Source organism: Mesoplodon densirostris, chromosome 4 (genome assembly GCF_025265405.1).
Source record: "Mesoplodon densirostris isolate mMesDen1 chromosome 4, mMesDen1 primary haplotype, whole genome shotgun sequence".
NCBI lineage: Eukaryota > Metazoa > Chordata > Mammalia > Artiodactyla > Ziphiidae > Mesoplodon > Mesoplodon densirostris.
In genome coordinates this window covers 86,322,924-86,344,054 of record NC_082664.1, presented here as the reverse complement: position 1 = coordinate 86,344,054, position 21,131 = coordinate 86,322,924, and the positions used below count along the sequence as shown (strand labels likewise).

General features: G+C 58.9%; 1 protein-coding gene across 1 annotated transcript; it reads right to left on the bottom strand.

Moving 5' to 3' along the window:
* Window positions 1-1,543: 1,543 nt before the first annotated feature.
* Window positions 1,544-13,411, bottom strand: DLL4 (delta like canonical Notch ligand 4). Its single transcript, XM_060096080.1, has 12 exons — window positions 13,346-13,411; window positions 12,965-13,234; window positions 12,411-12,468; window positions 11,362-11,625; window positions 10,888-10,948; window positions 10,669-10,799; window positions 8,919-9,088; window positions 8,516-8,735; window positions 6,654-7,356; window positions 6,034-6,142; window positions 3,772-3,835; window positions 1,544-2,073 (listed from the first exon to the last, which is right to left on the bottom strand). Exons 1-12 carry the CDS (start codon window positions 13,409-13,411, stop codon window positions 1,544-1,546), a joined length of 2,646 nt encoding a protein of 881 aa, XP_059952063.1.
* Between the last annotated feature and the right edge of the window lie 7,720 nt (window positions 13,412-21,131).

Sequence of the window (21,131 nt, the reverse complement as noted above, 5' to 3'; positions counted from 1 at the left end):
TGACAGGGCTGCACAGAGGGGAGACCCATGGAGTCAAAGTCGAACATCAGACCCCACAGAAATGCTGGAGTGTGGTAGGACCTGGCTTTATAAGAGAACCTAGAAAAACAGCCCATGTGGAGAAGTATGACTGCACAAAATGGGCCTGACTGTGGAGGCAGACTCTGAGAGCCAAGGAGGTAAAGCCCCTTAAATGACAGCAGCTAGGACACCATCCCCAGGGGCCCACTGCAAATGGGCAGATACCAGAACTTTTTGGATCTCTTTTATCAGAGAGTTAGAAGAGGACTCCCTGAGTGAAGGGAGTCACTGGTGGAGGTGAAACTGAACAGTCCAGGCATAGTAGGACGGGCCTGGCCCAGACATCTGCCCCTGTGGGAAAGGGAAAACAATCCTCTGACAGGTGCAGTGGCACACACCTGTCTGCCTACCCCCAGGGCCTTCTTTGCCTCCAACCTGAGTCAGGAGGAGGGATCACTGGAGATAGACAGCTGGCCATGCCTGGCAGGGCTTTGGCTCTGCCCTGCAGGGGGTGCCATGACACAGGACAGCCTTGGGCCCAGAGCCGACCTGTTGCTAAATCCAGACTCCTGAGATGCTAGTTACCCTGTGTCTGACCGTAGCCACAGCTGGCTTTTTTTGGACCCTGCATCATGGCCTGAGAGGGTCTTTGGGGATGAAGGGAACGTGCTGAGCCCACTAGGGCCAAAAGCCACTTGTGGCGGATCTCCAAGGGGATGGGGACTCTTGAGGACTTGGGGTCCTGCTGTCACTTCCCACAGCCTGGGTCTCCCTTCCACTACTCCCCACATCAGAGGAGGTTGACCTAGACTAGTGGTGCTCCTTAAAGACAGGGACACAAAGAGAAGAAATGGTGGAGGCAAGCCGGCATCTCAGCTGCCTTCTTGGTCCTAGGGCTACTGCTGGGACTATCCAGCCAGACTCCAGGCTCCTCTCCAGCCCACCCCCATTCTGTGAGCTGGATTGTGAAAGCTCCCGAAAGTTGTTTGCTGGCATAAATTTAAGGATTAAACAACCTGTGGGGGGGGGGGGACTCGTTGCTCACAAATAGTTTTTCATACACTAACTCATTTCAACCTCATAGTAACGTGCAAGAAGTATTATGATCCTCTGAGAGGTTAAAGATAATTAACTAGACGGCCAGCTTCCTTGGGCAGAGACCATGTGTCATCGCCGATGCCTGACATATAAAAGGTGTTCAATCAGTGCGGAAGGAATGAAGAAATGGATGGACTTGTCCCAGGTCACCTGGCAATGAGAGGTGGTGCTAAAAGGGAGCTTCAGCCTCCCAACTCAAACCCGGTTCCCTTCCATTCAAGGTGCGGGCTGGGATGGGAGGGCGCAGAGGACCGCGGGGTGGGGAGGGCGTTGGCTGCACCGACAGCTCAGAGTTTGGTAATGGGCCGCTTCTCTGGACACCCTCTAACATATTTAGGGGAAAGCATCGCTCTGAGCTTTCTCCAGTTTACTCCCTCTGCTTAGGGGCCCGGGGGCCGGAGAGAGCTCTGCGCGACAAAGACTATCACTGAACTCGCGTCCGGCTGCTCCCTCTCCGGATCGTCCCGGTGGCCCCCAGGGCCAAGAAGGGCTGACCCCGTGCCTTGCGGGGTGACGGCGGTCCCGGTCCGGGAGCAGCCCCGCGGCCGCGCAGCGCCCCCTGGTGCTGGGCAATGGGGCCCGGGCGGTCCCGCCCGCAGGCCCGCCAGCTACGCCGGCTTCCCGCGGCAGCGGCCCGGCGCGGGATCCCAGGCCGTGGGTGGGATTCGGGGTTGCAGGAGGCGGAGCCGAGCGGGCGCGGAGTCTCCGAGAAACTCGCGGCCTTCGGTGGCTTCCCGGCCCGGGAAGTGAGCCGGGGTCGGGAGGCCGCAAACAGGAAGTCGGGCTGTAACAAAGAGCCCGGGGTGGGGGTGCGGGGCGCGGGGAGCCGCGGGACCTCCGGGGCGCCCGGGGCGACGGCAGGTGGAGGGCTGACCCGGGCCAGCGCGTCGCACTTGCCTCTTCCGCCGCCGCTGGGGGTTCCAGGCCCGCCGGGATCCGGCTGTGCTGTGCGCCCTGGGCGCGAGGGAGGGCGCGGCCGCCTGAGGGAGGCCGCTGGGACCTCCCAGGCGCATCCTCTCCCCGGGAAGGGACACTCACAGTTCCCTGAGTGAATCACTTCCATCCCTTCCCGGAATGCGGCGGGCCACGTGGGGTGGAGGGCTGGGTCGCCAAACTGCGGACCCGCGGGGAGAGGCGGGGAAAGCGGCAGGGAGGGGAGAGCTCTGTGGGTCCCCGTGAGAGGTGGAGCGTCCGCGCGACCTGAGTTTAGTGACCTAGTGGCCTTATCTAGCCCGGGATGGGGGGAGGTAGGAACCACTGTCCTTTTTTTTCTATCCCTGACCAGTCTGGCCCTGAGGCAGGAGAGGGACCCCTAGCTGAGCCAGCAGCATAAAGGCATTCTTCACAGCCTCTCCCTGCCTCACGCCCCACAGTGATATCCAGGTGGTTACCAGCCAGTGGGCTCTGGAAAAGCAGCTGTCCTCAGAGCTGGCGGTCACCGTGGGGTCAGACTTGTCCTTTAGACAGGGCACTGCTTCCAGGCTAAGGAACTGCTATGCTCTGAATTCTCTTATGAAATACCAGTGCAGATTAAATATGGGTATTTGCTAAGCCAGGGAGAGCACTTCACGGTGAGTCTAGAGCTATCATCTGGCCTTGTTTCTGCCAAGCCTAGGACCTCTCCTGTACACCTGCACACTCCATCAGGAAAGTCTTGGGTACCTTACCTATGAGAAGGGGCTGGACCCTCAGGGAGTGACCTGGAAATCCTGGAGAGAGAAGCGCTTCCACTGTGGCCTGTTCACACCCCAAGTGCCTGGCCCAGCTTTTGCCATGTCACTAGAGGTGGAACCTGGCACAAGCTACAGGTTGGAGCTGCCCAGACCAAGTCTGTGAAGGGATCCCCTCTTTTCCCAGAAAGCTGGCGTGGTATCAGAGCCGGTGAGTGGGTTTAGCCAGCCAGCTCCCCTCCAGGGCTCTCTTCTCTGAGGAGCTGGCAGCCTGTGCAGCCCAGCACAGCCTGGTGGTGTGGACGTGCAGACCCGCGGGTGTCCTACCTGTCCCCCACATGGGAGCCTCGTCATCTCGCCTTCGTGTCCCAGCCCAGTTTCCCCCGCCCCCCAGGGCCCGGGAGCTGCTTTCCTGTTTCATTTTGGGCAGGAAGAGTGAGGTCGTGTTGTTCTTCCCCCTGCTGCCGGCTCAGGCTGTGGGAACGGTTCCCTGAATGCTTTCCTGTTTGATACCCTGTGTGTGCAGTGAGGGGACCAGGGAGCAATGGGTGAGGCGTGGAACGTGTGCACTTGGGTGAGTGTGGATGAGCCTAGGTCTCTTGCTCCCTTGTCTCTGGCATAAGCACCCAGATTAGGGGCGGGCATGCTCTATGTGTCAGGGAGAGAGGAAAAGGGAGGCAAGTAGCGCTGCATATACTTGGACTCCACTGGGGGCATCTGCTGGGTCTATTTTGCTTTACTGGATGGGCTGAGAGCTGGGAGCATCTGCTCAGCTTTTTGTCGATGGCTCATTTTTTCATCACTTGCTCTCCATGGGGTATTTTTGTGGCTGTAGAGAGAAGACTGTGGCACCCTAGGGACCATCTTACGCCTTAGAGGAAGCTAGCCATGAAGTAGAGACTGGAAACTCTCTCAGTAGTGCCTCAGCCAGAGAAACCCGGGCTCAGGGAAGCCTCCCTCTTCTTCCTCCTCCCCTCTCTACAGTCTTCAACCAACTCTAGCAGCTCCGGGCAGACCAGGCGCCCAGAGCCAGCTCTCTTGCCCAGCTGCAAGGAGGAGAGACCCGAGGCAGATCCCCCTGGCACAAAGACCAGTGCCCTGCCGGGGCTTAAAAATGAGCAGGGTGCCAGTCCATCTAAAACCCTGCAATAGCAGGAGGAAGAGGCCAGATGTCATCATGTTCAGACACCCCGCTCTCTGACAAGAGAATCCTTTTGAAAAGAGGAAAACGGGCAGGTTTGTCTCCTTCCCCCAAATTCCTGTATCCCCCAGGCTGACTGGGGTGTCCGTAAGCTTTTTCAGGCTTGAAGAGAGAAAAGGGGGATAGATTCAGGTCAGGGGGCATAACCGCCAAGGAATGGTGGGAGCATGAGGGGGAAGGGGGGCTGCAGCCAACCTCAAGACATAAGACAGAGGAGGCTGGCCCAGGCTGGGGACTAAATGGGTGAGGCCAGGTTCCCCAAGAACTAGAAGAGGACAAGGGCCTAGAGCACAGCAGGCCAAGTCCAAGTGCTCCCAGGTGCCAGGGGTGTGGGGGGCAGCCGGCAGCAATATGAAAAGGGGAGTCAGAAGGATTCCCACTCTGCCATCACAAAGACAGGACCCAAGAAGTACTAAACTCCTGTACACATCTGTTCCATATTATAAATACACATTATATACAAAATAATGTTATAAAATGTAGAAAGGTCAGTGCTTCTGATTCTTAAATTATCGAAATACTAGACTCCAAAATAAACTACAAAAAAAAAAACAAACAAAATAAAAACTCATATTATTGATTTCTGAAGATCGGCTTCAAGGGTAGTCTGGGGGCAGTAGTGGGTGTGGGCGGAGCCCAGGCTCGAGGCCTTAGGAATGGGCTTGAGGAAGGAAAGGTCCTAGGTGGCGACAGCACCCAATTTCTCCCTCACTGGAATTTCCATCATCACTGCCCTGAGCTCCCCAGTTAGGCCTGTTGCCTCTGGCTGGGAAGAGGGGCAGGCCCTCCACCTATCTGCTCACAGGAGCCCAAGGCACCCAGGGCCAGAGGCTATGGAAGCCAGGTAAGGCTTACCAGTATCCTTCCCCAGAGAGCCTGGGCCAGGGAGAGGCAGGGACGGTGTTAGGAGCGAGGCCCACGTGCAGCGGCTGGAGGCACGGGCAGAAAATGCTTCTCCCGCTCCTCTCAGGGCGCTCACCTCACCTGCAGGGACACTCCTGCCAAGAGCTGCACCAGATGGTTTCCTGGCCCACAGACGGCCCTGCCCTTACTGGCCTCCTCTCTCCTCTCTGATTTGGACCCAGCTGTCGCCATGGAGCCTGGGCCAAGGCACTTTTGGAAACACAGATGCCAGTGGAGGCCACAGCAGCTCCAGGCCCCACGGGGCCACTGCCACTCTCTCTGGAAAATAGGCCAGAGCCCCAAAGGAGCCCTCTGAAGGCCACTGCTGGCAGGGCGGGTCCAAGTGGCACCTCTCCTCTCCTCTGTTCCCCTGGCTGGCGTGGCTGCCAATCTGATGCCAGACAGACACCCAAAGATGTGGAAGGGTACTGCATCTCTTGGCAAGTTCACAGTCTGTCCAGTTCATGCCATTCCCTCTTCCTCCTGAGAGCAGCACGTTGCATATTAAAAATGTCCCATCCAGGATGCAATGTAAACAATGCAGAAGGAAGGTCCAGCTGCTGGGGCAAAGCTGGGATGTCCTGGGGAGGCTCCTGCCTTATACCTGGGGAGCATGTGGAGAGCAGAAAAGTGGGTTACCCTGGGGTACAAGCACTCCCTCCATGGCTGCCCTGGGCCTCCCTGAGAGAAGCCAGTGAGGCAGGTGGGGTGAAGAGGAGGTGGGAAAGCCCTCCCAGTCTTCTGCCCCCAACACATACACATGCCTGGAAGACTGTGCTCATGAGGTGGGCCAGTGAAGGAAGCCAGTGAGCAGGGGCAGGAGGGGCACAAGGCAACCACCCTCACCCACCAGCAGCTGGGAAGCAGCGCCTGGGAGCTGGCCGGGTGCCATGGCCGCCCAGCCCAGCACTAACACAGCAGGAAGAGACCGGGCTGGCTCACCACCACGGCTCCTGTTTCACACCCTCTGTGGCAACGAGGCCAGCAGGGATCCGAGAGCCACTGAACCCAGCCTGCCAAGGAGGGGTTCCGACCCACCCTTCAGGAGCAGCCCCTAAGGTCAAGAGTAACCGGACCACTTTCTCATCCCCTAAAGGCAGGAGGGAACATGCTAGAAGGGAAGGAGAGCCTAGCACTCACCTCTGTGGCAATGACACATTCGTTCCTCTCTTCTGATATCAAACACACAGACTGGTACATGGAGTCCCTGGGGGAGCATATCGCTGATATCCGACACTCTGGCTTTTCACTGAGGGAACACAAGACAGGCCGGTGAGGGAGAGATGAAGAGAGGGCTGGAGGGAGGTGGGGCGCTAACCTGGACCCTGGAGAGCCAAAGGGAACTGGCAGAGGTGACTCTGGGAGAAGACACGGGGACTGGGGATGCCCAGTGCTAGCCTGGCAGACAGTTAGCTACAGGCCTTAAGAGAGCCACAGGACCCCAACCTTCCCAGAGGGTCTAAGGCCTGGAAAAGGCCAGTTTGCCACTGGAGGCAAGCCATGCCGTGGGAAGATGGGGGTCACAAGGGACACAGTGTGGACACTTGACATCTGTGAGCGAATGAACGAGTGAATGGGAAGGAGGGACAAAGGGAGCCTGGCAGAAATCTTGTCGGAGCATCCTCCTGTCAGCAGCAAGAGCCCCTGTTTGCTTAACAGCAGTCAAGGGCCTGGTGCTAGCCTCCCACCTGTCCTGGGGGAGCCCAGGCAGTACCGTGAGGGGGTCCCTGGTGAGCCCCGGGCCTCCGGGTGCTGCTCACCTGTGTATCCGCAGTGGCGCCTTCTCCCCTAAGCTCTTGTCACTGTGGGGATACTTCCCGGGCAGGATCCCCCGCCCCAGGGGTCCTGGGGCCAGATTATAGTCCAGTGTGTGGTTCTGTTGTTTGCCACAGTTGGACTTGTCCAGGCCACAGTCCACTTCCAGCTCCTTCTTCTGGTTTGTGTTCTTGAGCTGGGCGGCGGGGATCAGGTTGTCCTTCTGGAAGTCCGACAGGTTGTTCATGGCCTCCCTGCTGCCGTCGTCGGGCCGCCTGAGCCGCAGCTGCCGCACTGCCACTGCCACCATGCACAGCAGCACCAGCAGCACCACCAGTCCCACGCCCAGGGAGACGGCCACCCAGGGGAAGCTGGGGGGCATGCTCATGGGGAACTCGCAGCGGCTGCCCACAAAGCCGTAGGGGCAGTTGCAGACGAAGTTGTCCGGGGGGAGGCTGGCGTAGCAGGTGGCCCCATTGAAGCAGGGTCCCGAGGCACAAGCGTCGGTGGGCATCCGCACCTCGCAGCGCCGGCCAGAGAAGCCAGCAGGGCAGGTGCACGCGAACCCGTTCTCCAGGTTGCGGCAAGTGCCGCCGTGGACACAAGGGCTGCGGGCACAGTCGCTGATGTGGATTTCACAGTGGGCGCCTGTGAATCCAGGACGGCAGCGGCACATGCGGTTTGGACCTCGGTTCAGGCACTGGCCCCCTGTGGGTACACGTGGGCCACAAGTCAGCAACCTCCTTGGACCCCACCCCACGCCCCCACCACCGGTGCAGAGGGTGCCCCACCCCGGGAACCGAGGTCGTCCAGGAACCCGGCCAGCAGTCACAGATCCCAGTACAAAGAGCTCTGCACAAAGAGTCAGGAGACCTGCAGTTGAGGGTGAGCCTGGTCCTCTATGCCTCAGTGGGCTCATGTATAAGAACTACCAGCACCTTACAGAGCTTTACAGTAGAATCGAACAGGTGTGCTTGGGTTTGAATCTCAGCTGTCTCTCTCTAGCTGGGGATTTGGCACCCGTTGCTTTATTTTATTTCTAAGCCTCATTTCCTCATTTGTTAAACTGGAGTAGAATGCTGTCTCCTCTATAGGAGATCTCTGAAGGTTAGGTAAGGTGATACATGAAGGCAAGAGCACATGCCTGGTGTACAGTAAATGCTCAGATAGATCTGTTATTGTTTAATCTTCACAACATGAAAGACAGAGGACGGGTTCTATATTTTCCCATTCAGTGATGAAGAAACTGGCTCCGGGGAGTTAACTAAGTGATTAGCCGGAGAGCAGATTCCATCTCAGCCCTTCCAATCCCTCTGCCACTCCTAAGGCTTCTCTCCTGCACGGTGCTGTCTGCCTGCCTCACAGAGGGTCACCAGAAGACCAAGGAGACAAAGATAACCAACATGCTTGGTGCCCCCCAAAATGCTGAACATTCCAGACGCCTTATGCTGTGCCAGGCTCACTGTAGCCGTGGGGCGAGGTGAGGCCTCCAGGGGCAGGGCCCTCACCATGCTAGCCTCTTTCAAGGAGGGACACGAGGCCTCCAAGGTCCCTCTCTCTAGCCCAGGACTTCCTGGGGAGGGTCAGAGGCCACCCCAGCCAGGTCAGGACATGGGAATAGGAATGGAAGCCAGGCAGGGTGCATACTGCTCCATCTCCAAAGGCCTGCACCCACTGCTAACCTGCTCCTCTTCCAAAGCCACCCAGGTGATCAAGCAAGCTCTTCACCATCCAGAGCAGATGGGGGTCCGTCTCAGCCTGCCCAGAGTGACAGACAAGGCCTCTCTCCTCTCTTGACCCTCCCTCACCAGAAAGTTCTCTTGGCCCCAGGGCCAGTCCACCAGGTTAGCAAGGCAACAGGACGCACCATTGGCACACGGATTGCTGGTACACCTGTCCACTTTCTTCTCGCAGTTGGAGCCAGTGAAGTTGGGGGGACATTCACAGGCATAGCTGGTCCCCTGGTTGCGCTCCCGACAGGAGCCCCCATTGAAGCAGGGAGAGTCAGCACAACTCAAGGTGCTGTGTTCGCAGTGCAGGCCATAGTAGCCCGGGGGACACAGGCAGCGGTAGCTGTCCTCCTGGTCCTGGAAAGAGAGCAGAAAGGGGCCAAAGTCAGACCCTTGGGGGCAGGGATTCCTGGCGGGGGGCTAGGCCCCACCTGCCCACAATGCCTGCCCACGGGTGCACATCCACTGGCCGCCTGGGGTGGGGATGCCTGGGCACCGCCTGCCCAGAACTCTGCCTTCCTGCGTTGGCCTAGGCCTCACCTTACAGCTGCCTCCATTGCGACAGGGGTTGCTGTCACACTCGCTGAGCTCCAGCTCACAGTCCACGCCAGTGTAGCCTGGGCGACAGGTGCAGGTATAGCTCCGCTGCCCACTGTTGGAGCACGTCGCCCCATTCTTGCACGGGGAATGATGGGTGCAGTAGTTGAGATCTGCGGAGACAGGAACCGACTGGCTGAGCAGAGCCAAAGAGTGGTCTCAACCTCCAGGCTCCTTGAAGTGCAAGTTCACTGTCCATGTTTGGCCCAGAGGCTTCAACTCAAAGTCTTCTGGGCCCAAATACCCTTCCTCTTTCCCCAGTGAAATCGGGTATATTGAAGCACCTAGAACCACATCTGAGGAGTACAATCAATCAAAGTTGAAAAAACACAGTTGGACACAGTTAACTGCCCAAAGGTAAGCTCACAAGCACTGCAGCCAGGGGAGAATAAAGGTAAAGAAGAGGAGGCACAGCAAGACCACATGTTGAGGAGGAAGTCAGAAAAGGCTTCGTGGAGGAGGGGCAGCTGAGGTAAGCCTGGAAAGGGGCTACAATTTTAACAGGTGGAAAGAGTAGAGGGGAGGCGAGAGCCAGGATAAGTGGTTGCTAGGCGTTTTTTAAAGGGAAATGCGTTACGAGGGTATTTTGAAATATAAGTATTTGTTTTCTTATTTGGGAAGGACAGGGAGGGAAAACCAGACAGAGCAAATACAGGGACTGTAAGGGCTCTGTTTGAATAAGATGAGTATATGACTGTGTCACCTGGGAGCAAATGTGGTGAGAGGAAAGAGAGAGGGCAGGAACCAGGTGTGTGTGTGTGTGTGTGTGTGTGTGTGTGTGTGTGTGTGTGTGTGTGTGTGTGTGTGTGTGTGTGTGTGTGTGTGTGTGTGTGTGTGTGTGTGTGTGTGTGTGTTGCAGTGGGGAGAAAGTGACACACACACACACATACGAAGAATACAGGGGCTGAATTCCAAGCCCCTTGTTGCCAGCAAGTCAGGGCCCAGGCAGGTCCTTTCTACCCTGGCAAGCATCCTGCCCACCCTACCCAGGCCTGTGCTGGTGTCTCCATGGCAGCAGCCACCCCATTTGACCCTGAAAATGGGAGGCACGTGCTGCAGCTGGCTCTGAGGATGAAGGAAAAAAAGGCCCCCTCCCCCATCACTGGGGCTGGCAGACCCCAGTGCAGCCAGAAGAGTGACCAGCCCCCTGAACACCAGGAAGACTGTGGGCTTGGGCAGCTGCCTGGCAAGTGCTACTGGGGGAAACAAGGGAGGCTGTTTCTGCCCCACCGAGAAGGCGGTTAGATGTCACTCCGCCCAGAGGCCCAGCTCACCCACAGCCTCAGGGCAGCCAGTGGGCACACCTCACCAGACAGCTGTTTAGGGGAGAGCTGCTCAAACAGCCCTGGTAGGTAAGCAAACACTTAGGGGGTTAATAGGTAACTACAAGGTAGAAAGAGGAACTGAGCCCGGCATCCCTCTCTCTGGACTTGCCCGAATTTATGAGTGCAAGCTTCAGGCTGCCAACCTGTCACCCTCCTGGCTTCTCCAGCCACCCTTCCTCCCCAGCACCTAAGGAAGAAGGACCCACCATCTCGTTCTAAGCCAGTTGTTAAGATCCTTACAATCCCAAGCTCCTTGAAGGATAATGGGAAAGCCGACTCAGCAGTCATCGAGTAGGAAGGGTCCAGGTGACAACTCTGGTTCCCATGCCCTGCCCAGCTCTCCGTCCCCTCTCTTTGCCCTGACTCACCTTGGTCACAGAATAGGCCTCCCCACCCCTCATCACAAGTGCATTGCCAGGGGGTGCTGCAGGTGCCATGGCGACAGCCGTTGTGGGGTATGCATTCATTGCACAGGCGGCCCTGCCAGCCTGGGCGGCAGCTGTAGAACAAAAGAGAAGCTGAGGGTGAGGTGAGGGCCTGGACAGGGGACGGCTCCCCCCCGTCACCGCTTCCTGTCCACTACTCACATGCACTCTGCTGGCTTGCTGCAGTAGCCATTCTGTTCATGACAGCCCGAAAGACAGACAGCTGAGGAGAGAAAGCGGCCCTGGGTGAGGGTGGGATGACAACGACTCTGAAGTCCCACTCTCCCTCTCCTGGCCCTGGGGGTGCCCCCCAGCTCTCCTGGGCTCACTTCCCACTCCTGGCTTCCCAGAGGAGCCATTGATGTCTTAAAGAGAAATGATGGCACAGGGAAGGAGAATCCAGGCTGGATGGAATGCAATTATGGGGTCTTTGTGGGCTTTAGCACCATGGGGAGGAGCACTAAGAAGAGGGAGGGCAGAGTCCAAGCCCATCCTAAGCATCCCCAGCTGTTACTGAGGCCCAGTTAGTGGACAGCCCAGACCTGCTCTCCAAGGGAGGCAGGCTGCTGCCGAAAAGATGCCACTGTGTTTGTTCCGGGGACCCCCCTCCAAGCAGGTGGGAGCTTGGCTGCTTACGCTGTTCGCAGTACTCCCCAGTCCAGCCGGGCAGGCAGGACAGGCTGCCATCTGGCTGGCACACGTAGTGGCCGAAGTGGTCATTGCGCTTCTTGCATAGCCGTGAGCAGCTGTCCCCATAGTAGTTGTCACTGCAGATGACCCGGTAAGAGTAGCGCAGCCTTGTGAGAGGGCTGGTCTGCTCATCCGGTAACCAGTTCTGGCCCACAGCTAGGGAGCCCTGGATGGTGATCTTGCTGATGAGCGCGTCTGGTGGCAAGGCCTCTGAAGGGGCAGAGGGCCAGGTCAAGGAAGGGCAGCCAGTCCCCAAGGGTGCCAGCAACTGCTGGATCAAACCAGTTGTCCAGATGACCCCACCTGCCAGCAAACGCAGGCCAGAGGAACCCAAGTGTCCCACTGCTTAGCTGCTCTGTGTGTGCATGTGCAGAGGGCCTGATACCATTCAAAAAGGGGACAATAGAAGGATGTTAAGATATCCCAATGTTCTGGAGGCAGATAGGCAGGGGAAAGAGGAAAAGAGGTCAAAATGGGGTGGTGGGGGGGAGAAAAAAGAAAAAGAAAAGCTCTCCAGGCCTTTGAGGACCCTGGGAGCAAGGGGTCCTCTGGTGCCCATTCAGGGGTTCTGCCCTCAGAGATGGGTAATGCTTTTCTTTTTCCTTTGCAAAGTGAGAATTGTTGTGCTGCTGAAATATCCTTTTCCTCTGTGTCAGAACAACATCCCAAAGCCATTATTCCCTTTCCAAAGGAGCGGAATTCGAGAAAGGTGTAAAATACAGGAAGGGGCCCGTCAGCGGCGCTGGCAGCTTCGGCCTTTCTCACCGCCGTGCTCCCCGCGTTCCCACGCCAAAAATAACCCGCAGGAAACGCAATTGTGCTCAGAGTCCAGGCAGCGGGCGGAATCCGAGCGTCCAGCGCGGGGCGCAGCTCCCGGCCTAGCTAAGCGTCCTGCCCCCCACGCCCCCACCCCGCACTTCCCCCGCCTATTACAGATTAACTCTTTCGGCGCTGCGCCGTGTCGCCCCCCTGTGGCCGCGGAGCGAGCTACTCACCTGGCCGCAGGTCGTCTCCTGGCGCGTGCCAAGCTTCAATGATGAGTGAGAAGGTACCCTGGGAACGGAAAAGAGGGGGCGGGGAAAGACAGAGAGAGCGAGATGAACAGGGGATGGTGGGGGTGCCTTTCGGCAGCCGGTTTAATTAATCTAATTGCAGGATACAGTTACTGCGCCCGGGTCTATGTAACGGGTCTGCACTCAGCATCGCGCGCGAGCTAGGAAGGCGAGAGAACCCCGGGTAGGAGGAGAGTTGAGGGATGAGGGAATGTACACGGGAGTCTTTCTGAGATGGAGCACGCGCCGGGGTTGTAGGTGATGAAAATCGTATCCCTAGCGCTGGGAGAAGATGGAGCGTAGAACTGGGAAGAGAGAGACTGGTGAGAGCCTACAAGAGGGTGAGGTCCCAGGAAAGAGTCGGAAAGAAGGATCAGAAGAGAGTGCCCCCCCTTTTTTTGGAGGGGAGCGAGGCAATCTAGGGAGAAGGCTTTGGTCCCAGGGAAACCCCTTCTCTCGGCTTCCGTGACCTCCCAGGGCGCCCAGGCTGTGCTCACCGGCCAGGTGAAATTGAAGGGCAGTTGGAGAGGGTTGCGTCCCCCGCCGCTACTGTCGTCGCCGACGGCGAAGGAGTTGGTGCCCAGCACAGGCGTGGAGACGCTGCCGAAGGTACAGGGCCCGGGAGAGAAGACCGCCTGGAAGTGCTTAAGGCAGACACGGAAGAAGGTCCGGCAGCCGGGTTCGCACGGCCGCCCGCTGGCGAGTACGCCGCGCTCGTTGGCAAACTCCTGCAGCTGCAGCTGGAAGACTCCCGAGCCGGCCGCGCGCTATTGCACAGGGACCGAGGGAAGGAAGAAGGAGAGCGGTCAGCTCGGTGGACGCCAGGGGCTCAGGCCCAAGGCACGGTGGGAGGGGGCGGAGGGGGCGCGGGAAGTTACCTCCTGCCAAAGTGCCACCAGCAGCAGTAGCGCCCAGCCAGAGGCGCTACGGGTTGCGGCTGCCATTCCCTGGGGCGTCGCGCTCTCCACCCGCCGGTCGTGAACCTTTCCCGCGCGTCCAACCGCCGGAGGGGTCCCTGAAAAGCCAGGCTCCGCTCGGGTTTTTCCTCCCGCCTCTCCTTCTGGCTAGCTCCGCTCCAACTGCCGCGGTAGGTAATCCAGGTGAGGGCGGCTGGGTGGCGGCCGCGCGGAGGACGTGTCCTCGGACTAATCCTGAGGCTGTAAGCAGGCTAGTGTCCGGGTACACTGCACTGAGGCGGCTTGAGCTGCAGCTCTTGGCCTCGCGTTCCCAGCCTGCGCTCAGCGCCGCTACTGAAACCTGCGCTCTCGGGAGCTTTCCTTATATATATTGGCTCTTCTCTTCACCCGCCTGTCACTCAGACTCGTGGTCACTCTCCCCTCCCCTCGGGCCTCTTGCTGTTACAGCCCCAGCGCCGCCCGGAGGGGGCCTCCGCCCCCGCCTTCCCCCCTCCCAGCCAGCCAGTCAGGCACAGGTCCCCGCCCCTCTGTGCCGCTCTCAGCCCCTGGGTCCCCCAGCTCAGCGCGTGCCGAGGTGACCAGTTCTCCGCAGTCGCGTGGATACAGGCCGAGACCCCGGCTGTGGGAGGCCAGGGGGAGGGCCAGGGGGAATGGGGCGGGAGGTGAGCGAGTGGTTCCCGGATGGTCGTGGGGGCGGAGACACGGGGGAGTCCCCGTCGGCGGTGTGACCACGGCCGGAGTTAGTTACCTGAAGCCCTCGAGAAGGTAAAAAGAGCTTAAGCTCAGAAAGCGAAACCAGTGCTAAAGGACTCCGGTCTCCTTCACCTTCCCGGAACTTCGGGAGCCCTGGCGTCGTCGGCCCCCAACCTGTGAGCGTCCACCCCCCCGACCCCGCCGCGCGCAGCAGGGAAGCCAGAGGACGCATTAACCTCTCTGTGGCCACTCCGTGCTAGGCGAGGGGCCAAGCATCTAAGACTCGGGGGCTCGGCCCCTCCACCTGGTGGGCATCTCCCTCCCCAGTTATGGGGGGCGTGTCCAGCGCGTGCCTCCTCCCTTCTGCCTCCCGCCTGGGCTCAGCGCGTGCCAGTCCCCAGACGCGCGGTACCCGTGCTGGGGGTAGGAGGGCGTGGTCCCCGAGGTAGAAGAAGGGGGGCGCGTCCTCAGCTGTATGGTAATAAGGGTCTGGCCCCGCCTTCAGCGCCTCTCCTCACCTGGGTTTAGCCTCAGCTCCAGAGCCCACCTTCTCCACCCCCCAACAGCCTCAAGCCTCGGCCCGCGTCCTGTCGCTCCGTTGGGACAGGGAGGAACTCTCCTGACTGCAGATTTGGCTCGAGCCACCAGAGAGGCCAGGGGCTGAGGCCGGGCAGACCCGGGTCCTCTCCTCATAGGACAAAATGTAGGGTGGAACTGGAAGCGCACGGACTCGTATGGGTTTCAGGCGGCTTCACCCGTCTCGCCTTCTCGGCTCCCCCGGGTGGCCCCACTTCTCCGAGCGGCGGCAGTGCAGCTGCTTTCCCGGAACCGGCGTGATCCCCGGAGGCTTTAGACCGGGGAGGGCGGGCTTCTCTCAGTGTCGGGGGTGCAGAGGAGCAGTCTCCCTCCGCGACGCTGAGGGCGGCGGGGGCCTTGTGGCTTCAGCTGTCAGCCCGCCCGCACAGCGATGGCTGTCGTCGGGCGATAAGATCGGCGCTGGGGGGAGCAGGGACGCGGCGCGGGCCCGGGGGAGTCTTGCGGGGGGCGGGGGGCACGGCGCGGAGCCCAACAGCTGCCTAGGCCGAGCATGGTCTGATTTTTTTTTTTTTTTTAACTTGGTGGTGGTGAAGGATTGAGGGAGAAGCAAGAGAAACAAGAGGTTGGGAGCGTGGGTTGGGGGAGGGGTGAGGTGAGGAGACGGGCTCCGGGGTCCCCCACGCACGGCCACCCCTCCCAGCCACCATCTGGCGCGAACGGGTTGGCGTGGGGAACCGAGGTGGGGCGGGGGCCGGCAGATGGGCCCAGGCTGCGCTCCAGAGTTAATGTAGGTTATGGACAGGCGGAGTCCCCAGGCCCGAGGGAGGAGGAGCCCAGGACTTGCCTCCCAGCGATCCTGACCAGTGGGTTCAATGCCCATCCTCTACGGATCCCTTAGTCCTGCCTAGGGTGCCAAAGAGTGCCCCCTCGCTTTCCTCTGAGCTGGCATCCAGCCCTACCTAGCTCTGTCCGCTTCCACCCCCAAATCCTGGCCTGCGAGTTCATAAAAAACTCGCTCCTTTTCTGGATCTGGCTCTTGCCTGACCCTCAAGGGAGACATCCAGTCCCACAGGAGACATCTCGCTCAATATTGGTAGATCTGGAACACTCTCTATCCCTCACACACATCCGGACTGATGTGCCCAAAAGCACTTTGCAAACAGTCAAGGACCAAACACAAGTATCATCATTACCCTCAGAGTCAAGAATTCGTGAAAGGGATCCCAGAGATAGAAATCCTCTGACCTGTAGGGGGAAAGGGTTAAATTCTCTTCACCATCAAAAGGCATTCATGAAGCACCTTATTTGCTACGCGGTGCTGTCCCAGAAGTTCATTTACTCCCCTAGGACTCTAGGACGCCGCCCTTGGCCCTGACTACCCACTAGCGCTCCAACCTGCTGGGGTCCAGCTTTGCCCATATTTGCTGAGCAGGAGAGGGTCGCTTTGCAGGCAGGGAATAGAAATGCGAAGGCTCCACAACTGGGGCTCCTCCACTTTTCTCCCACTCGTGACTTGTGGAAGGAAAGACCCAACACGTGTCCTGGAGGCCCCCAGGAACATGAGACTGTGAGGCTATCAGAGGCCGCAAATCACAGTGGGGTTGGACCCACGTGGACGTCTGACGACCCTGCGCCTCCGCAGACACTCGGCCACGCCCTGGAGAGGGGGCATGATTGCAAGGTCCCACCAACCTGGGCTTCCCCGGACTGACTGTGGGTCCTCTGATGGTCCACAGATCCTCATCCCCACGAGCACCCGCAACACTGCCCAGCGTCTGGAGCCACAGGGTCGAGGCCTGGCTTCAGGCAGGCCCACAGCCTCCGCCCCAGGGGCCTTCGGCTTCGGCCGTCCTCTCCTTTTGGCCGCTGCATACAGCCCCCCAGCAGGCAGAACCCGCACCTGGGGCCCGGAGGCGCAAAGGTTGTCTCGCAGCCTTGCACCCAAGCTGACCCCTGGTGATTAGGGTGCGACTCGGGCCGAGCAGAGCCTCGGGGCCCCTCCCCCACTTGGTAGCCTACGCGCCCTCCCCAGGGCACATCTCCCCGGCCTCCAGTGCTATTTTGCACCCCGACCCCCGGGACAGCGTTCTCCGCGGGACGAGCTGCACCCAGGTAGGAGCGCGATAGGGGCCGGGCTACAGCGCCCGCCGGGCAGGCCAGGGGAGGGGGAGCTAGCCAGGCTAGGGCGGGGCGCTTAAGCCTTGAGGGGCGCCGCTGCGGTCGCTGCGGGGAAGGGGCCACGTGCAGGGAGCGGCGGCCAGGGAGCTGCACAGAAGGCGGGGAGATTTGCAAACTGTTGCTGCCACATGGCTGCTCCATTCGATCCATTCACATTGAAATGAGGCCGGCGCGTGCCTCATCTGCCGCAGGGCGCTGCCACGCGTCAGCCCGGCCCGCCGCATGCCAACTGGGGCAGTGGGGCTGGCAGGGCCTGGCAGCCGTGGGGGCGCAGCCCGGGCCCTGAGGCCAGGCGAGGGCGGGCGGGGGAGGGGGGCGGCGCGCAGCGAGCTACTCTAGCCGCTCGGGCTCCGCAGCTTCGCGGACCTTGGCCCTGCAGTTGGGAGCGAGCCGACGTGAAAGGACCAGGGACCGACGGGTTTCGGAGGGGGGCCAGGATCGATGCCGTCGCTCCCCGCAGATGCGCCCCAGCAGCGCTACTCTCCATCTGCCGCTGCTCGCACCTGCCGGTCAATAAATCGATTTTACAATTTAATGCAGCAGCTTCCCGCCCGCCTGGGACAGATGCCGCCGCAGAACCACCTCCGCCCTCCCCCCTCCCCTCGAGGGGCGCCAGCGGTTAGGGCCGGGATTCCCGCTCGGCAGGCGGCGCCCCGCCGGGCCGCGTTCACCTCTCTCTGGAGTCCTTACCAGGAACTGCCTGCTCTGGGTCTTTCCCGCGGGACAGAGTGGGTTCCCCATAGGACAGGCCTGAGGCGGGTGGAGGAGAGAGGAAGATGATGACTTGGTGGTGGCCTTGAAGACTCATTTGGGGGCTTCACAGGGGGAACAGAATGCAGTGGCTGATGATAAGATGTGAGAGCCCCTGTGAGAAGGAGGAAGGGGTAGCACGTGGGGCATGGGCGCTGATAGCCGCTGAGTTCAGAAGAATCTCCGCGAGGCAGCCCAGGAGGGTTGAGATGGAATGGAGCCTCTCCCCACCCACCCTCTGCTTGAGTCGAGTGAATAAGCATGACATAAACCTGGCTCTTGGCACTTCCCAACCCTGGGGTCTTGGACTTGTAATTTAACTATAGCTCTACACCTCAGTTTTCTCATATGTGCAATGGGGATAATAATGATAGCCACCTGGGAGGGTGACTGATTATGCATTTGCAAATGAGTTCCAGGAGGAAAGAAAGGAAAAAGGAGAGCTGAAGGCAAACGGTTATAAAGGATGAGGCAAAGGAGCAGAGGGTGGAAACAAAGAGAGGAAAGCTAGGTGGGGCATGGAAAGGAGATGGACACTGGAAAACCTCCACTGTTAAAGGCCCTATGAAGGGCCTTTTGTGGGAAGAGGCTGTGACATGGTTCTCAACTGGAAGGAGAAGACTGGAGCTTTGAGAATGGGTTTGGATAAGAGGTGGTTTGGAAGAACCAATTGTCCATGGCCAGATGACCCTCCAGCCAGGGCCAAATGTAGGTCTCAAGCTGGCACCCTTCCTCCTTCACGGTGATGTTTCAGAGCAGAGGCATGTAGGAGGAGAAGTCAACTTCTGAACTGCCCCGGTCATTGAGGCTCCTGGCAGCTCAGGGGTCTCAGCCTTCCCCACGTCACCAAGAGGGCACACAGACTGGGCTGGGCTGTCCACTGGCTTATGGTTCATGACTGATGACCCAAATGTCCCAAGGAAAGGATGTCCAAGTGGGTGAGACCATTAAACATGAGTCAGAGTGCCTGCTCTGCCTTCTCATGAGATCAGGAGAGCTTCCCACCTTCTCTCTGCCAGGCTCCCAGGAGCCTGAGGGCCTAGGCTAGCCCCATACTCTGTCTCCTTTACCTTCTCAGAAGGCCGGGGCAGATGGTGCCTGAGGCTGAGGCAGCTGCTGTGGACTGAGCCCTCTCCTTCTCAGTGAGAACAGCTTTGGCCTGAAGAGACCAAGGGTCCAAGAGAGAAGCAGCTGAGGGCCCCTGACCTGAGAAGCCTCTTTTAACTGTGTAGGAAGGAAGTGCTCCGTAGGCCTCCTGTGTGCTGGTTAGAAGGAAAGAAGGCGAGAGTGGAGGGGCAGGGTAGAGACCTGCTGGCTGTAAGCAAGGGCCTTCATTGGTGGTGACCCGGCAGCCTCCCCAGCTTCATTTGCCAAACCCAGGGGAAACCTGGAAAGCTAGGGCCAGGAGCCACGCAGCGGGTATTTCCAGCCACAGAGGAGTCCGGGGTTTAGGGCAGCCTCCACGGCAACTTTCCCAGAGCCCCTGGCTTCCCCTTCCCTAGCTCCTTCCTGTCCCCACCCTAGCAAGTGAGGAGGGAGGCCCAGGGGAAGGGAGAGAAGGCTCAGGGAGGCCTCTGTGCGGAGACCCTCAGGCTGCAGGCCTTGCCCAGCCTGCCCTTGCCTCCTGCCCCAGTCTCTCAGGACAGAGGGGACTCTGAGAGGGCTTACAGGGCTAGAGAACAGAGGGCACAGGGCAAAGGCATTGCTGAGAGTGATGGGGCCAAAAGAGAACCTTCTGCCAGCCATACTGAAGGACAGGGTGCGGTGGGGGAGCGGAGCCTGAGTTGAAAGTAAAGGTTCAGGCACCCCCTCAGTCCTCCATCTTGGACTGGTTTCTCTACCCCAAGGATTTTCTTCCTTCTCATCCACTCATCCTCTGCCCTGACTGTGTTAGCCTCCACCGTCCTCTGTTCTTGTCCCCTCCCCAGCATACAGCTCACCTGTCCCTGAAACCTCTCTTCTCTGTAAACTCTTGACAGGTGGGAAGCTCTCTCCAGCCCCACCTGCCTGCTCAGCCTTCACTCCCCTCTTCTGGCTCTGGCCTCCCTTTAGCATCCAGGCCCAGCACTGCACCTGACCCCTCCGTGTCTCCGGGTCCTTGGCGTGCACTTCACCTTCCTCCGCTGAACAGCTCATCTCCTGGAAGAAACTCTGACCTGTCCTCATTTCTCCACACAACCTCTGATCTCTGATCCCAGCTGCCACCCAGGACTTGAAGCAAGTAAGAGATAGCGGATGGGGTCACACTTCTCCCTCTCTGCAGCCCCAGAACCTGGGAGTGGGGATTACTCAGATGGGCCATGGTCCCCTGCAGCCTCCCTGGGAGGAAGGGTCAGGGCAGAACCAGGAAGTGCTGTGCTTCAATACTCTCATGCACAGAGAAAGAAACCGGGGACACGTGCCAGCTCTGTGAATAGCTGCCTGAGCAGGCAGGTTACTGTTCCCTGAGGAAGGCTGAGGAGGAATCTGACTGCCATGGTCAAGTAGGTGATGGGTCTTAAGCAGAGAATGGTGACCGGCTGTCTCCTTCTCCCACCACAGTCAGAATGAGAGGAAATGGGCTTCAGTTGTGGCAGGAAGGATTTAGGTTAGACATATGGGAGAACTTCCTGTGACAGTGTCTACACTATGTATTTCAGTTGTTAATCCAAGTTGAACTCTCCCCTGGAGTTGATGAGAATTGCATGTTGATGCTTGCTAATGAGTAACTTGCCTTGCCTGTGATTAGCCAAGACCTCCAACCCAGAGGATTCTCCTTAGGTCTAGACCATCCCCAAGGAAGAAATCCAGAGAGGCCTGAGAGGCACCAGGACCTGGGCCTCCTCTCAGCCCCGAGGGGTTTTTGGGCAGTGTTAGGCCACTGTGAGTCCATGTCACTTTGCCTCTCCTGCCCCCAGCCCTCTGGTTGCTGCTCTCAGAACAAGCCCTGCGGAGCTGTCCAGCCACGCTAACTTTGCAGCAAAGGGACAGGCTTAATTTAAGGTCTGGGAGCTCACAGAGAATTTCCAGAGCAAAAATGAATACTCAGGGTTTCCAACACCAGGGGCTTCAGCAACAGCCTCAGCTGTCTCTGTAAGTTTAGAAACAGACAGGCTTCAACCCGGTTTTATGCCCATTCACCCCACTCTCATGAGTGCTATTCGGGCATCATGAACATTCCCATTGCTGGAGTCATTCTGCCACTGAGATCCCTGTGTTGCCCTGTGGCCGTGGCCAACTCCCCCGTCTCTTGCTTCCCCTCCTCTCCTAAGAGGCTTGATCCCTTACCCCCGTTACCAGAACCCTTCTCCAGGTAAGAAGGAAGCTGGGGAGACCTGGGGTGAGTCTATCAAACTGCCATCAGAAGAAGAGAATGCAGTCAAAAGATGCATTCCATTTGGGGCATGGCTCTGTGCACCCCCATAGTTAGTTTTCCTGGGTCAGGGCCTGTGTGTGTGGCCACATGCATACCCAGAGTTTGGTCCATTAGTCAACCAGTTGTGAATGAGGTCGACCATGTGCCTAGCACTGGGCTAAGGTCAGTGAGGCCAAAAGGAACATCCGATTCAGCTCCTAATGGGACATGGGGGTAAAATCGAGGGTCATGAAA

What these genes read in the sequence shown, in the direction of transcription:
- DLL4 (XM_060096080.1), bottom strand. Translation starts at nt 13,411, where the DNA reads ATGGCAGCCGCAACCCGTAGCGCCTCTGGCTGGGCGCTACTGCTGCTG. An exon ending in TGGTGGCACTTTGGCAGGAG is followed by an intron (nt 13,235 to 13,345) that starts GTAACTTCCCGC and finishes CCTGTGCAATAG; the next exon opens with CGCGCGGCCGGCTCGGGAGT. An exon ending in GCAATGGAGGCAGCTGTAAG is followed by an intron (nt 8,736 to 8,918) that starts GTGAGGCCTAGG and finishes CTCTCTTTCCAG; the next exon opens with GACCAGGAGGACAGCTACCG.